A 17,436-nucleotide genomic window follows, 5' to 3' on the forward strand; every position below is an offset into this window, starting at 1 on the left:
GGTCGAATGCATATCGTGTACTAGAAGAAAAAAACGAAAAAAAGAGAAAGCGGGAAAAAAGCAGTCGTCAGTCTTTCCTCCTGTACGATGTAAAGGTCGTTTAGCGTATTTCCTTATGCTTCACGTTACAGGATCGTAGAACACGCGAAAGTACTAAAGAAACGTGTTTTGTACTTAATTAAATAGAATTAACGAATAGTGGATTTATTATTTTGTAGCTTCATTAGAAACAAACGGTTGAGAAATGGAAAATTATGATTCACACGTCTTTATCGGTGATTTTAAAGAAAAGCACTCATAGATACAGGTTCTAGGAATGGTTTGTAATAACCCTTTGAGGTCTTATTTTCTGGTCAGGCTTGAAATTATCTATCATTGTTCAATAATTTATAAGTAAAAGAGAAAACTTTTCATGATATATCCAGTACGTATTGTTTCGTTAATAATATAATATTAATATTCATTCTCTTTTGTTCATTGCATACTTTTATTTACTAAACTGTAGCTATATTTTAAAAATCCGAAATAAGTGGTCTCGAGACTTAATAGTGTATTGATTTTGATGTAAAAAAATTGCCTGATGAGACATAAACGACGTAAAGGGTTGTAAATTAGATTGTGTTGGAATCACATTAAATAGAATGAAATAAAATATAAGCGTAACTAATTCTGCATATGATTGATAAAACCGTGAAAATGTATGTGAATTATACAGGGCAAATAAATGATCGTAATTAGCTTGTTTTAAAATAATGTGATTCTGGTGTTAAGCGAGTTTCTGATCCACGTAGTGACTCTTGTAAGATTGATAAAGGAAACAAATATTTTTCGCAATATTATAAATATATCGATAAATGAAGATGATGGTACATAGAAATGGAAATATTTATTGCTTGGAAAAACAATACAAAAAGGAGGTTTCAAATGAAATAAAGCCTAGAATTATTCTAACGAATGAATAACATTTTTTAATTAAAATAGAATTCCTTTATCTATTGTAAAAACGTTTAACGGTAGATTTTTATAAACCACTTGCAAAATACAAAATTCCTTTGTATTTCACGAGAAAAATTGTCGTATTTGCTTACAAGTAAAAATTGTTACGGAAAAACTATTGATGCTTGTTAACTCCTGTTTGATTTCATTTTCTTTTTGCAGTAATGCGTATCATTAAACAAGAGCAATGCATTTTAACACAATTGACCGAGAAATAGTTCTGTCCAACGATTCTTTATTTTTATAGAATTATTAGAAAGAATTTAATTGTTTGTGAGAAATGGATAATCAAACTTGAATAAAGCAATTCATAACTTTTGAACAGATTTATTACACCTTGATATCATTCAAATGCTTTAAGTAGTAAAACATTTTTGTTGGCTATTGCTACGTAAAAATTAATTAAACATAATTTTTTGGTATGAAGTAAGAAAGGTTAGAATATACATATAAAACAATAATATAACTCATATTAAATATCATAAACGAGGAATGAGGAAAATAATTTATTTTACTTCTAGTATACAAATTTATTGAAGACTACGAAAAAATAGAATGTTTGTTTAAGAGAAATGAAGAACTTCCTTACTCTTACGATGTTCGGCGCTTACTGTGGATTGCGGAACAGAGCTACCAAACGCACATGCACGTAGCTTACCGCGAATTACTCATAATGGTTCAAATTTTTGAACTTCTTTTCATTATTAAATGACTCTTACATAATTTTTCTTCTTGTATTTTATTGTAATAATATATTTTATTGTACAATATTGTAATTTATTCTTTATATTTTGATTTTCGTTTCACATTTTCCTTCTAAATAACTTTATTCTACCAATTTGTAATTTTTGTACAAATGAAATATTTTGTTATAATTATTTTGTAGCTGAAAAATGTTTCAAATTAAATTATTTAATAATATAATGAATTTTCTTTCAAGAAACACATGTTTAAAATAAATTCTAAGCACTACTACCGTCTTTACTGTGCATGCGCGCGGCTGTTTGAAATACAAACGTTCTGAAGCTTCTATACTTTCATTCCAGTTCTGATACAGTGGGCTCCAGTTAAACGACACTCAATGTACCGCAAAACAATTGTTTATTTCATTGTTCTAAAAAATGATTCAGTGAAAAAATGTAATATACAAATGAAAATTTCAAAAAATTCGTATTATCAATATTTTTCTATTTCATAGTGTAACCAGTAGATATTTGTGTGTTTTAAAAAATTGGTGAATGACAATAAACAAAATTATATAGTGAAAAATATTAAATAGAAAAACAAAAATTCTATTGTGAAAATGGCAAAATTTTTAGCTACGATTAAAGCGATAATTACGCGACTGGTTTTCGCATCTCATGGCTTTATTGCAATTTGGCAAGTAACTACGTTTAAAAAGAATCCTCTATTTTGGTACTTGAGTTGCCCAATTTTGTTACTGTTTTTCGAAGGAATTTTCACGCTTACTATAAAGGAAAATCAAGAATGGAAATGGTAAGTAACGGAAATTTATTTATTAATTATTTAATTATTTTTCCATCATTTTAATTACATTTGTCGTGATTGAAAAAACACAAATAATAATTTACACCGAAATAATAAATAAATAATAATATTAAATACTAACAAATTTCTTCAAATAATATTCCTTTTATTAACAAAATTTAATAAGAAATATTTAGGGATTATATGAAATAAAAATTACTATATAAACCTTCTATGTATAAATAATAATGATTATAACATAATAAAATACATTTTTACTAGAAAATAGAAATAACTTAAATAGATATTAATTATACGTATATATAAATACTCAAATCTAATTTCCAAATATATTTTGCGAATATTTATACATAAACATTGCTTTATATATAAGACAGAAAGAATAGTAACCAAATTTAAGTTCTCTAATGCAACAATCTATACGCTAAAACAAACCTACTTTCCTCCGGGAAGGAAAGGGTGTGTTTTTGTGGGTCCGTCTCAGTTTGACAGTCGGAAATTGGAGCATTAGTAATAAGAGCGGGACGAGACACAATCCACTATACGTCGAAAATTATCGATATACAGAAAGAGCTGCGTAACAGTGACCTCTTTTTCTAATATCCTTTACCATTCATATCATATGATTGATCGACTGATTCCTTGAAAGTCGTATTTTTTACTATTCCCGAAGACGATCAATATATTAAATTAAGAAAGAGTGCAATTACAAAAGAAGATAATCTTTACTATCTCAAACTTAATTACACCATAATTTTCACTCTAATTGACGAACATTTTGTTTATTATGTATTATAGTTTTAAGGAACATTATCGTTAACTACCCTGTTTTACTAACGGAGTAGAAATACAATAAGTTAATATAATATTTAAAATTTCTTTTTTCTGAAGGTTCTGTCCTTCCGTTTTCTTGTACCTAAGCAGTGTAGTTCCAGCGATATGGCTTCTGGAATTAGATAAGGTCGATAGGAGAATGAAAACGTTCGAAACGAACGTGAACATATCCGAAAATTTCGATTTAACCAACCTGGCAGCTGAAGATTTGAAACACTTAGAAAAAGCATTTGGTGTAGGTTCAATTCACATTATTTTATTCACAATATTGTAAACTATATGTACATATAACTAAACCTCGTTTTGGGGCACATCGAATTTGCAATGTTTTTTATAAACAGAAAGGAAATTTTCTCTCAAAACAAAATTCGAAGTTATCAATTTTAAGGCACGAATATCACTATTTTAAAAATTATGCGCACATATGTACTGAGAGGTCGGTATCACAGTGGTGACTTTGCCGACCAACTATTTCTTAACACACATAGTGACATATGGTAACTAGAAAACTGTGCAATATGCATGAGCTTAATATATATATATATATATATATATATATATATATATGTATTATTTTTAAAATAATGATTTCCACAGGACCAAATTAAAGTTTCTGAGGCTTGAAACTATAGACTTCTTGTAAGTTGAATTCTTCGGTTCTTTTGAGATAGATGAATGGTTTATTTGTAATAGTAAAATAAGATGTATTTTTCTTGAATAGTGCAGATCGCAAAGAGACGATGCTGTGGGCTATAACCTCTTTTAATCCATCTATCTCCATGCTGCGGAATTAATATTTTTTTTATAGAAAAAATTACAAATTTGTATACCCCAAAATGAAATTCAATAATTATATCATATTGTTATAAAACTTCGCAATTTATTCCTATAAATGTGATTATTTTATTATTATAAATGCACTGTAACTTATCATTTAGGTAAATATAAATCTACCTGACATAAAAATATCGACAGAGACCTGGGTAACTTTGATCGAGCAGTTTCTGATGTTAATTCTGATCATTGGAAGATGGATGTTACCAAAGGGAGAGTTAACCAGAGATCAACTAAGTCAATTATTATTGGTTTACATTGGTACAGCAGCAGACATCATTGAATTTTTCGATTCCTTTAAAGAAGACCGCATAGCTCGCGAACCCGTTTTAGTATATTTGACTTTAGGAATTTGGGCGTGGTCCTTGATGCAATTTACAGTCGTCCTTACAGCCACCAAGTCCCGAAAATCTAGACTGTCTTCTGGTAACGCCGTTAAAAAGAGAGCGCACACTGAAACTAGTTGCTGCAGCATTGATGTATGGGGAATTGCATTGAACATGCTCCTACAGGTCTGTTTTATTTATTAGAATATTTTTCGTGGCAACTCAATACAAAATCTCAAATTTTAACCGAAAATTCCTGTCGGTTCACGAAAAACCTTCTCTCAAAATTTTTTTGAACTTTTACGTCTTCAGCAGGAAACTGAAGATTTTATGTCTTTCAAAATATTACAGGATGGACCATTCCTTTCATTCAGATTGATTTTAATCGTCCACTATCGCATAGTCAGCTACATGAACATTTTCTTCACGTGCAAGAATACTTTAGTAATACTGCTGCAACTTTACCGATTGTACGTTGTGCAGACGGAGAATCGAAGCAAGATAAAGAAGAAATCTGAAGTACCTAGCATCAGTATCATATCGAAAGAAGATATGTACAAAGATGTAAAAAGTAAAAGGATTTCTGAAGAAAGAAGAAGAAAAAGAAGAAGAGACAAAGATATAGAGGCTAATTATTCAGACAGTGAGGAAACTACGGAAGAAGCAGATAAATTTGATTCCTCTCCTAGAAATATTCGTCATTCCAGAAGGTTTAAAATACATAAATGAATAATTAAAAATTACCTATTAATTTATTGACTAGTAAATTTTCAAATTTATTATCTGGAAATTTTATAATTTTATAGAAAAACGCGCCAGGACACCGGATATTCCACATCTAGCTCCAAAAATTCTGGAAGACATCGAAAATCTCAGAGAGGTGATAGCAAAAAAAAATCTTCACGTGAAGAAAGCACAAAAATTGAAATTTCCAGTGATGAAGACAAACGTAGAAAAAGAATTGATAAAAGATCGTCGGTGAAGAGGGACAGGAAGTTATCAGAGAGTATTAAAATGAAAACTAGGAACGAGGATTCTAGTAAAAGTTCAAGCAAAAGCCGGAAGTGCAAAGACGACAGCGAAGAAGATGAATCGACAACAGAAGAAGTAGCTGATAAAATAGTTAGTCAAGAAAGTGAATCAGAATCAGAAAGAAAAAGGTAAATAAATTAATAAATTACCAAATATATAACAAAAACTTTGGCCACTTCAATTTATAATAAAATAAAGAAAATTAATTATAAAGCAAAAAATAATATTATTCACAGAACATTCATTATATTTAGGAACTATTACAATATGAAATTGAACACTTGATTATTTAATAGGAATTTGTAATAAAAAAATAATTTTTACATAGTAGCAATTAATATGGATATAGATTATACTATTTTTTATATATAGTTAGAAATGTATTAAGTATAGATATTTTTCTGAAAATTTTGGGAATATGTTGCATTACTTTTTGTACAGGTATGTTCATAGGAAGCGACGTCAGAACAGAGACTGACAACGATGCCTCGGCATAATCGCCCTCCTGTTTGTGTACTTTGCGATCCTCGTTATTTGCATGATTTTTATATACGCCGGGATCAACGATGGTATTGTATTAACCACAAGGGCAAAGAAAATAGTCCTTACTAATTAACCCTCTGCACTTTTTATGAAAGTATCACAAAAAGTTCAAAATTTTATCTCTTATAAGCACTTTTAGTCTTTTAATCTATTTTCATATTATGATTGATTACTAAAACAATATATTTATTAAAATATATTTGAAGTTAAAATTGAAGTGCAAAAAGTTAAGAACAATCAAGATTGATTTTATTTAGGTTCAGCACCCTACCAGCGTAAATTAAGTAGTTTGAACGTGTTCTAGGACACTAAGATGTTATTTTAATATATAAACGCGACTAATAATTAACTAAACGCTGCTTGACATATGTAAATCGTATGAATAAAGATATTTCTACTATTTTCAGCTTTAGTTAATGAAAGTGATAGTAAAGGAACAAAAGTATATTCTTTGCACACCTAGTTCACTCTTACTCTAATTAAAATATTGATTACAACGATTAAAGAAGAAAAGTATTTGTGTATACATAAAATTAAGTGGAAGAGATGGTTAAAATCTATGAAATACAAATTCGTTGGAGTTTCATCGCAAAATTAAGAAACCTTGCAATGCTTCTCTGTATGACAATAATTCATACAATTAAATCCTTGCAACTTTCTAACCATTGTATGCTCTGAACGCCGTCTAAATTATCGATATAATTAGCCAAATCGTCTTGGTGAGTTCCAGTAGCGGCGCAATATAACATGGCGGTATTCTCCAACAATTCTTGTAAAGATTGTGTCTTCACAATAGCTGAATCTACGCTATTATTCACCATCAGAATGCTTTCTTTCTTTTCCAAGTTCATTATACTTGATTGTCCCCTTTGAACAATTTCCACTTGTTTAGGAACTTCAATTTTTCTATCAGATGAAATTTCTCCAATTGTCTGATCAATTTTAAACAATGACTGTTTATTTGGAATCCCCAAAGACTGTCTCTTCTCATTGGAATTACTTTTTAGGTCTTTCAGCTTCTCCACAGTTAAATGAAACCGCCTCCATTTTCCCTGAGGAAAAGTTATATTCACATTTCTGTCCATAAAACTCTCTTGAATACTTTGTTTGGTATTTTCTTCCTTATTACAGAGCTCTTTAACTCTAATGTTCTTTACATTGGTATAGGGTATCTGGTTTTCTATAGCTGGCTTTTTTAAATTACTTTTATTGTACTCAGAAAGAATTTTTGCTATTTCTGAAGCTTCTCCAGTGCACCAGGCCTTACTCATGCCGCCAGACATGGTTTTTAAGTTCAACTGTTTGCTAGTAGTTTCGTAACATATTTTCTTTTCCATAGAATTTGATTCTTTTCCAAACTGAATTTTATTCTGTTGCATATTATCTAAAAGATGTTTTGTCATTGTGAATTCCACTTTGTTTCTTTGCTTTACAGGAGCCTGTTTCACTGTCATCTCTTCACTGGATACATTCTTATATATAGAAGTCACTTCTCCTAACGTCTCTTCACTGGCTGAAGATTCTTCCATTCTGCTCACATTTATGGTACTAGTACTTGGGTTCAAAAGTTGTGTCTCCTTTGTGTCTAAAGGGTTTACTATGATAAAAGGGCTCTTGGAAGGTCGTGCCATTTCTTGAATCTTCATATGCCCTCCTTGAAAGGTTTTTGCATTAGTGAACGCAATGGATTTCTGAGGATTGGCTATATAAACCTTCTGAGCAGGAAATAAACGTGTTTTTGGAACCTGAGTAAAATTCTTCACATTTTGTGGGAACATCGTGATTGCGTAATTGTCCATGAATTTGTTCTCTTCCACTGGTTTCTGTAAATTCTCCTTAAAACTTAAGACAGAAGAATCACTTTTGGAGCTGCGTTCTAGTGTGTTTATCGCCGAAGAATGCTGTTCTATTTCCTTGCTAGTGTTGGATAAATTTTTGCTCTCGTTTAACATGCTTATTTTCCCTTCTACATTCGTTTTGTAACTTGGCGTCATTATTTGAGAACAGTAACCAAGAACACAGTGGAAACTTTCATGCATGCAAGTTTCAAAAGATTTGTTCTTTTCAGTAGACTCTAAAGAGACTGATTTTGCACCTTTGGAATTGGAAGAGCCTTTGTTAGGCTTGATCTTTTTGGTTCGTTTTTTTTCAGCAGATGATGGGAGGTAGTCACAATGGGGATCCACGGATACCACTTCTATTTCCGGTCTGTCGATTATTTCTCGGTAAGAGAATCCGTCTAAGCTTGTAAAGTAACGGCCCAAATATTCTGCAGCCAGGCCAACCTGAAAAATATATTTAGTTAGTTGAAAAACATCACGAATTATTATTTACTCGAAAACATGTTCATTTTTAATTCGAAATTTCATTTAAATTTCGAAAATATTACGAATATTAAAATATACAAAGTATTACAAACATTACAGATCGTATAAATAGTAAAATGTTAAAATACAAAAATTTGTAAATCTAAGCTCTTTTTATAACAATTGTTTATGCAAAATTTTTACTTGTGGATGAAACACAGGTCGTTCATGCATGCCATGAGCAGGCCATTCTTTCCACTCTGTTGCATCTCTTACAGTGGGCGCTTGATAAGTTGCCCCCACATTATACATTTTACGAGTAACAGACCTTGTGTTCATGTAAGGCATGGTGGAAGATTTTCCACGTTTAATGTGTTCAGAATTGAACAGCATCTCCTTTCGTTTCGCAGAAAGTAATCGTTGTCTTGGACGGGAAAAATCCTTGTCCTGGTCTTTTTTGGTAACGCGCGTGGGATTTCTTCTGACTTCCGCTGTTCCACGGCTACAATAAATTTTGACGAAATGATATAAATTTCTCGAAATATTTAATCCTGCTGAAATCTTTTAAATCCAGAACCAATATTTGCATAATTTGAAATTCCAGAAATTTGCGAATAAGTTTTGGAAGTGAAAAATTAAGAACTTCGGGAATTTGGAAATTTTAAATATTTAAAGAATCGAAAAACTTCAAAATTTTACATTTTGGGAGTTTTCGAAAAATTAATAATTTCAGAATTAAAAATTTTGAAAATTAAACATCTTAGGAATTTGTAAATTTGGAGATTTTGAATGTTTAGAAAATTGGGAAATTAACAAATTGAAATTTTTCAATTTTAAAACTGGAAATTTTGAGAATTTGGAAGACTGAAAATTTTGGTGGCTGGAAAATTGAGTATTTTGAAAGTCTGAAGACTTGAAAATATTTCTTAATAGTAAAACATTTGTTATTCTACATTTCCCCCAAATATCACATATTTATGAAAAGATACTTTGCCAAATATACACAAATTAGTATATTATCTTAAATATTTAATATCTCTTAATTATCTACCAACAAGCTTAAAAATTTCTAAAAATAACATTTTTCCAAATATTCCAACTCTCATCCACCACATATTAAAATCAATTTCTCAATAATAGAAACCAAATCTCAAACTTCCTCGTCTTTCGTAGAACCTACTTTTTCCTCGTAGCGCGATGGATCCTCTTAACCTTGGTCACTCCACTGCTAGAAGACGATCCACCGCTACTCGTTTCAGTAGACTCCCTTACATAATCGCTATCATCTTTATATATCTTTTCGCGTTTAATCACAATGGTGCCAGGCGGAAGTTTCCGCAAAATTTCGACAGCCTCGTATTCCTTAGCCTTGCTATTCTGCTCGGTCGATAACGAATCCAGATCGAGCTGTTTCCGGAGTGCCATTTTGCACCGTTCGTCGCTCAACTCGAACACTCGTTTCCTCTCTTGCTGCTTAACCGGTTTTTCATCTTGTTGCTCCATCGACCACCGATCGTTTTCTTTTCTTATCACAGCAATCACGCTCACATCATCATCATCGGAAAATTGTTTTTGTTTCGATTCCATTTTCTTCGGATCTTCCATCTCATTTCACATAAAACTTATTTATTCAATATTGACAAACACACGTATATAATATTTTGCGATTTTTTCGGTGAACTTGAAATAGAGATGAATGGACGGAGACAAGATGTGGAATATAATGGAATACACGTCATACACTTCACGTGTCCTTGGGAAGAATTATTTATTCTTACACACAAAAATAGAGATTTAATGGTAATATTTATAAATTGGTTTTAATGTAGATATATTGTGAGATTCCGTAGAAGACACTTGCCAATTAAACGAATCTGTTCCTGTTTAAAGTGACTGATGAAACATAACCAGTATACTGACACCGGGCACGTGTCACATGCTTTTGTTTCTGCTCTGCTTCAATAATGGGAACAATAGTGTCATCTGGCAATCAAGATTCGCGTTCGATGACACCATGAAACAAGATGTTACCCTGAAATTAAATTAATTAATCGAGAGGATGCTGTGAACTTAGTCATTATACGCTCAGATGTTAATTTTTAATTTGGTACTGAGTCAAACTTTCAGATTCAACTTTAAATTAAATTTTGATTCATATCATTAAAGAAATTTTCACGTTTAGTTGATTAAATTTTCATTTGGTATTAATTGAATTTTCAGAAAATTAATATCAATTTAATTTCAGATATTATATATGTGATATTAATAATTTTAATAATTGTTTTGTAGAATACTGCAACGTTTATTGTGGAAAATTATTACTTTTTATTCTGACAATTATTGAGATTAATATTATACGATTATGAAATTATAAGCAGTAACAGTTATTGGAAATATTAGGGAAATATAAAAAAGAATTATTAATTGATCGATCATGGGCATAATTTTATAACTAATGCTATATAATATTTAAATAAAAAATATTTACAAACTGCTAAATCTTCAATAGATATACACATGATATTAAATTAAACCTTCAATAAATAATATAGAAATTAAAAGACAGAATTATTTTAAGATTTAATCAGAATAAAAATAATATAATTTATAATCTTAAACAAAGTATATGTATATACATATTATATTACATACAAAGGGTGTAGAAGTAGTGAATCATAAGATCGATATAGGTTTTCTCACAAGCGCTGATTTTATTCCAAACAAAATACTAAAACTAGAATATATGTATAGCTATTCCCATTTTACATGTACACGCGTGTACGTATAATATATAATTATTTATATGTAGAAATACGAAATATAATATCATCGCTTCGTATTGCACGATCCAGACTAGAACTGAAATGTATACATATTTATGTATAACATCCTTTGGCACTCTATTCGACTGGGATTTATTTACAAAGAAAAGGAGAATTCGTCTGCGATTATCCTCGATGAGATTTTTTTTTCTTCTTCTGTATTTTTAATTCATATTGTCCGTCGTTAGGGCGAGCGTGGTTAAGACTGACCGTCGATTAGGATTCACGCCTAAATTCTCCCAATTTATCCACGACAAACGTGCTGTCAGATCTACGATTAGAAACAATACTTATTTATTTAATTATTTTATTAATATAAACTATTTAAATATTCAATATTACGAACGTCCTCTATTTTTTAAAAAAGTAACTAGAATTAAATAACTAGACTAAAATAAAATAAAATATAATCTACAAGAATATAAATATGTATATAGTAAAATGATTATACAACAAACATATAGCGAAGTTAAAATAGGACGGTGAAAAAGTCCAATGACCTCGAAAGTTATTACTTTTTTTTTAATGAAATACATATTATTATATATTATTATATTCTAATTTTTTAAGGTATTTCCATACTCCTGACTGGAAAGCAAATAATTCTAATTAATGATTCTCACCACTGGTGTTCCATTCAGCGCGTTCACCATTTATTTCTCCTCTAAGGCACCTCTCGACGTAGGTCAATGGGTCGAGCCTTGCAGCCAACACTTCTCGAAGGAGCGCGATATACGCTATAGCCAGACGTAGAGTATCAATCTTGGACAGCCTCTTCTCATATGGGAACGTTGGAACGTGAACTCGGAGCTCGTCGAAAGCCGAGTTGATGCTGCTAAAAATCGTAATCACACTGACAACCTGCTTCACAATTTATTAAATTCTTCTCTTCAATACAATTTTTTAAATTTGTAACAAAAGTGATATTTAACATGATGCAAAAAATAATAATGTAATAAAAATAGATAACTGTAATAAAAATTTAAACATTGATATTAGTATTATAATATATTTGTATAGGCTATTCGAGAGCTAGATTACGTAAAAGATAAATGATAATTTAAATAAATTATTGGATAAAGATTTCGTTGAGAATAATTTCTCACCTCAGCATGCGTTTTCTTTCGCGTATATTGGCGGCGTGTCGTTGAATTCTATAGGGGCTGCCATTTGGGTAGTAGCCCTCTTCTACACCATTGATCTCCGTATCATTGTGATCTAAAGGAAAAATAATATATAATAAATTCGAAAAGAAAAATTTATTTGTACGCTCAATGTTAAAAAAGTTCCGCAAGATATTCGAATATACGAAATAATTTGGACATTTCGAATTTTCCGGTTTACAGCTTACTAAACCATTCTAATTTAGGATTTTAAGTCTTATCAATATTGACAAATTTTTCAGACAAAACTGTTACTTATTTTTCGCTCCGACTAAGGATAATCAATTATAGGAAATCCTAAAATACATAAAATCAAGACTTTGTATTTGATCTTTTCTTAAATTACCAGGTGTAGAAACCGGCATGTGGTAATGGAGAGGAGAATGAGTATGTGGGGAGGTGTGTGCGACGTGTTGAGTGGATCTACCCGCGTAAACGCAGGAAGGAAGCTCTGCAAGGTCCTCCTCGCTGATATCACTGCTTGGACCCACGTAATACTGACTGCTGTAATCAATAAATATGACCAATTCATCAAAAGGTCTAAATTCTCTATTCTGTCTATTCGTTAATCTATTAAGCAAATTTTTTTTTTCTACAACATTCCCATGTTTCTCATTTATAATAGAAAATAATTTTACTTATTACAGTCGTATTCAACAATAATTTCAGAAATGAAAAATCTTAAGACAAATCTTGGAATTTTGGAAATTTGAAATGTTGGAATTCTGGAATTTTGAAATTTGAAATATTAGAATTTGTTAATTTTAGGAGCTCAGAAGTTTATGATTGTGAAATTTCAGAACAAGCCAGAATAAAATCTTTTAAACTTCAACATCAAGATTTGTCAGTAATTCTAGAGAAATTAAATTTTTATAACAAGAAAATAATGCTTTAACTCCAATTTTTTAGAAAAGTGTCGAGAGATTCATTTTTTGTCCGCAAAAAATTTACCTAGTGCAAGCCACAGTGGAGTCAGCCGCCCTGGAAGTGGTGCCGACCCGGTGCCTCATCCTCTGCCCCCTGTCTTCATACTCGTAACTCGAATGGCTCGCCATGCTTCCTACCCTTACCAGATCATTAATCACTTCACTTGCAATTCTCTAATTAATTTACCAAGTCTGCAAATTCCTCAAAATCTTTTGCCCAACTTCCAGTTGTCCTCCTCAAAAGTCTCTCCACAAAAGATTCACTTCTAGAACCAAATTTACTTTTTGGTTAAAGTCTGTTTTATCCCTGCTACTTGATTAGTAATATTAACATTAACTTATGTCTCCTAGGTTAGGTCACTACTTCACGATAGTGGTCGGTGAGAACCGAAGATTCACGAACAGCAAAGGATTCAGACTATCGTCAGTGTCCCTGGGGAGGCTGCTTTATATACCAAAACCCGTGGAAACGCCAAGGGGATGATCGATGCAACCCCTGGGCGGAGAATCCAGCCAATCGGAAACCATACAGGGTGAAACGTACCCTCAGACCACTCAGCCATTGGTGGATCGCTGAACGAGCATAGTAGGAACCCACTGAATGCTGCGGTTTATTGTTACTGCCGTCGGAAATTTTATTTCTATCATTCTCCATCCTCCATCCTCCCACTTCCCAGCGAAATTTGTCCGCCTCGCCCTCCTCCTTCCACAATTTGGCGACAGTCCGACCAACGAGACACACGGAGGAACTCTTCTTAAAACCTGGAAATTTTCCACGAAATTATTTCGGGTCACTCGAGAGCTTTCATGGATGGTAAGGTTTGTGCAAGTTTTTTAGAAATATTATTCCGGATGAAGAGGTTAGGTTGTTGTGACACATAAATACTTTGGAGGCGGAGATTAATTTTGGAATTTGTTGAATAATCTACGATGTTTTAGAGGACTTTTTGGAGGTTTTCGGAGATGTCGAGGTGAGCTTTTTTGCAACTCGAGGTTGTATAATTGAGGTGGAGATTAAAGGAAGATGGTAGACTTTTATTGGGTAATAACTTTGAAATATTGTTATTAAATTTTTTAAATGCAGATATTTAGGCAAATTCATATTTTCCATGTAAACATGTTTCCATCTCCCATAGGAGTTAATATTAATTTCTCCAAAAACTCATACATACTATAACCAATTATAGAAAGCAGGCAACTTAATCACAACAAACTTCCTACTTACGTCATGGATATCATTTACACTAGAATTTTGACTTCTTCCTTAAAAAGAATTAATATGTACTCAAAAGAGTTAATAATGTTATTAAAATCGGTAATATTTCATTCGTGTTATCTATATCAAATGGTGCATAATTAAAGAAAGCTGACAGCCTGAGAAAGAGTACAGAGAACATTATAGGAAGCGACCACGAGTACACGAACCTTCCCCTTTATCAGTGATCGAGCTTTCCAGTGCGAGGAAGAGAGGTTGTGCGACAGACAGAACACTGAATGGGCCAATATTCAAATGAGACGTGTTTAACGGAGGCACAATGAGAAACGCGGCGGCGTCGGTGGCGATGCAATTATGCAAGGTGTTAATACGATCACAATGCTGGTTCGCTAGGGTTGTACCTAGTAAACTGACAAAGTTTTGTCATCATCTAGCTTGAAAAAGCTATATCCCATTGCCTTTGGTTGGTTCCAAAGTGAATTACTATTGTCGATCATCGATATACACTATAGACCTCGCAACATAATTGGGATTATGTCGGGGAACGTATGTGAATCGAAGTTTCAGACGAAAGAAGTAGAGCCCTTTCCACGTTCAATTTGCATATTTTGATGTTATCTGCTGGTTGGAGATTAATTTCATGCTAGGTTCCTGAAAGAAAAAATTGAAGGTTAGGTTGATGTTTCGGAATGATGTAATATTTATGAAAATAACAGTTTATCGTTAGGGAGAAGATATAGTATTGGAGATATAGAAGATACTGCTCTTTTCTATTTAAAAATTAGTTGTAAATATGTATAGGTTAAAAAGGTGAAAGGTTTTTTACTTCGTATAATTGCAAAATTATTATCAAAGAATATTATATAACAATATCCTAACTTTTTTGAACAATTAAAAGTTGAATAATAATGGCAATTCACTCCACCTTTATTTATTTAAAAAATTATTTCTAGACAAATTAGAAATAACAAGGAAAAATTGATAAAAAGTTGATCTGTTTAAAAGTCCGATCTGAATTTTTAAAATAAGATGGAAAAGATGAAAGATGCACGGGAACTCGACGTGGACCAAATCTCTCCCCTGTTGTACGTGACAAATTGAGATAAATAATCGTTTGTGGGTACACAATGCTCTCTTGAAATTTGTCACGGCGATACTTGAAACGGCACGCTCCGGAACATTTGCGAGTTGATACTCGTAAAACCGATACTTGAGTCGCATCTGGTCGGCATCCTCCTTTCAGAAACGATATTCCAAGATTTTATCAATATCAACCGAGAACGAGTGCCATCATGACTATCTACTTCATAGAATCTCTTTTTTTCTTTCTTCTATTTTACTCCTTAATATAATCATCGTAATTTTCTCATTTTATTTCTAATATCGTCTACAATCATTTCTATTTTTATTGCTAACTATACTACATAAGTTAACAATACTATCCATTTAATTTAACCGGATTGTGTCTCAATTAGGAACTGGAATGGTGTTGCTAAATTCTGTGATGATCGTAGAAATAGATTTTGCGTCTGAAAAATAGTTAGTGAATGTCAACTTCATCAATATTAAGTACACTACATCTAAGTCATCTAAGTACATTCTAACTGTCCACTGACCAATGGTCACTAAATGAATTTTTCAATTCTTAACCTAACTTTCTTACGTTACTTTTTGAATCCCAAGTTTCCTCATTAATATTTGAATTTTTAAACTAATTTTTCCACCAATATTCAAATTTCCAATCTCCTTAGTTAAAAACAACAATCTAATATATTTTTGATCACTAAAAACGTCCCACTTATGTCACAAACATAATTGCGTTTCCTCTCTTTTCTCCTTTCCATATCGTAGAAATGCCGAGGGATCGCGGATATCCGAGCAAACATTTAATTCGCGATTACATTATTTCCGAGGGGCGAGGGGTTCCTGTCAGCACCAGTTTGACCAGAGTACACATACAACCACCATCGAACAACGGGGTACCATACCAACCCCTCGATAATAGAGATTTCACGCCGCGGGCCCCACTTCGGTTCTCACAGTAGGGGCCTCGTACTCTATCGAATATTTATTGTCCAATCATCGTACGCTTTAACCTCGCAGAAAATATGGTCAATTCATACCCCGACGGAGATGCAGAGTGAAACGCGTGCCTCTAAGTATCTGTTTATAGTCTCTGGGGATCAATTTGTTTGCTAAATTATTTATTGGTTAAATATACCGACAAGGCTCCCGGTGAAAGTGACGCCATCTGAGCCACCAATCTGTTTAAACTGCGGTTTGGGAAAGGTAAACTTGAGATTTTTCGTGGTTCTTGCTGTTATCCCAAAGTCTTTGTTTAATTTGATCCTTTTATAGATACGATTGAAATGACGATTACGGATGCAATTGGAGTGATATGGATACTTGCAGTGAATTAGGTTTTTGGCTACATAAGATTTAAACATGAAATTTTTATGTTTAACTGTTGGTTGATGTATTTATTATAATTGAGGATATAGCTAGAACAGTATAGAGACTTTAGACAGATCATTATATATAATAGCTTAAAAATGAAATGTTTATGTTCAATTATTGGTTAATGTGCTTGTGATTAAGCATTTAGGTATAAGCTTTTTAAAATTAGGAATTTGAAATTCAGAAAGCAATTATGAATCTCCCAGAAATATTTTCTAATTCTATAAGTTATTTAAAACGAGAGTATATCTAGAGGGTTTGAGGCATCTTGTCTTGAAACTTTTTTTGAAAAGTTCCAACCCCTCTTTGATAGGAAAACCTGTTCAGAATTGGGAGAAATTATTTGATGGAGGAATCTTGCGGATCCGACGGATGCTGTCTCAACTTCAGTTATTCTGGGAATGAAGTTAGATTTATATAATAATAACATTACTCTTCTATATTAACATGAATTTTTATTATTTTGTTGTAA

The 17,436-nt window shown here is 32.0% G+C and overlaps 3 protein-coding genes across 4 annotated transcripts; 1 reads left to right on the forward strand and 2 right to left on the reverse strand.

Moving 5' to 3' along the window:
- The first annotated feature begins 1,941 nt into the window (after positions 1 to 1,941).
- LOC100749642 (transmembrane protein 26) lies at positions 1,942 to 6,476 on the forward strand. Its single transcript, XM_012385236.3, has 6 exons — positions 1,942 to 2,493; positions 3,397 to 3,574; positions 4,278 to 4,685; positions 4,851 to 5,209; positions 5,306 to 5,659; positions 5,973 to 6,476. The coding sequence occupies exons 1-6, from the start codon at positions 2,300 to 2,302 to the stop codon at positions 6,007 to 6,009; spliced, it is 1,530 nt and encodes a 509-aa protein (XP_012240659.1). The 5' UTR covers positions 1,942 to 2,299; the 3' UTR covers positions 6,010 to 6,476.
- A 112-nt stretch (positions 6,477 to 6,588) lies between these two features.
- On the reverse strand, positions 6,589 to 10,323 carry LOC105680727. Its single transcript, XM_012385227.3, has 3 exons — positions 9,561 to 10,323; positions 8,585 to 8,882; positions 6,589 to 8,359 (listed from the first exon to the last, which is right to left on the reverse strand). Exons 1-3 carry the CDS (start codon positions 9,983 to 9,985, stop codon positions 6,707 to 6,709), a joined length of 2,376 nt encoding a protein of 791 aa, XP_012240650.1. The 5' UTR covers positions 9,986 to 10,323; the 3' UTR covers positions 6,589 to 6,706.
- Positions 10,324 to 11,067: 744 nt separating this feature from the next.
- LOC100748217 (basic helix-loop-helix transcription factor amos) lies at positions 11,068 to 13,742 on the reverse strand. 2 transcript variants are annotated; one of them, XM_033320558.1, is made up of 6 exons: positions 13,630 to 13,742; positions 13,317 to 13,557; positions 12,712 to 12,869; positions 12,309 to 12,420; positions 11,826 to 12,037; positions 11,068 to 11,473 (listed from the first exon to the last, which is right to left on the reverse strand). In XM_033320558.1, exons 2-6 carry the CDS (start codon positions 13,418 to 13,420, stop codon positions 11,367 to 11,369), a joined length of 693 nt encoding a protein of 230 aa, XP_033176449.1. In that variant the 5' UTR covers positions 13,421 to 13,557; positions 13,630 to 13,742; the 3' UTR covers positions 11,068 to 11,366. The 2 variants fall into 2 exon arrangements, with proteins under 2 accessions (XP_033176449.1, XP_033176450.1); XM_033320559.1 differs by having other exon boundaries at positions 11,826 to 12,034; positions 13,317 to 13,724.
- Positions 13,743 to 17,436: the final 3,694 nt, after the last annotated feature.

The sequence above is a fragment of the Bombus impatiens genome, unplaced genomic scaffold (assembly GCF_000188095.3).
Source record: "Bombus impatiens unplaced genomic scaffold, BIMP_2.2 scf_0320, whole genome shotgun sequence".
Classification (NCBI taxonomy): domain Eukaryota; kingdom Metazoa; phylum Arthropoda; class Insecta; order Hymenoptera; family Apidae; genus Bombus; species Bombus impatiens.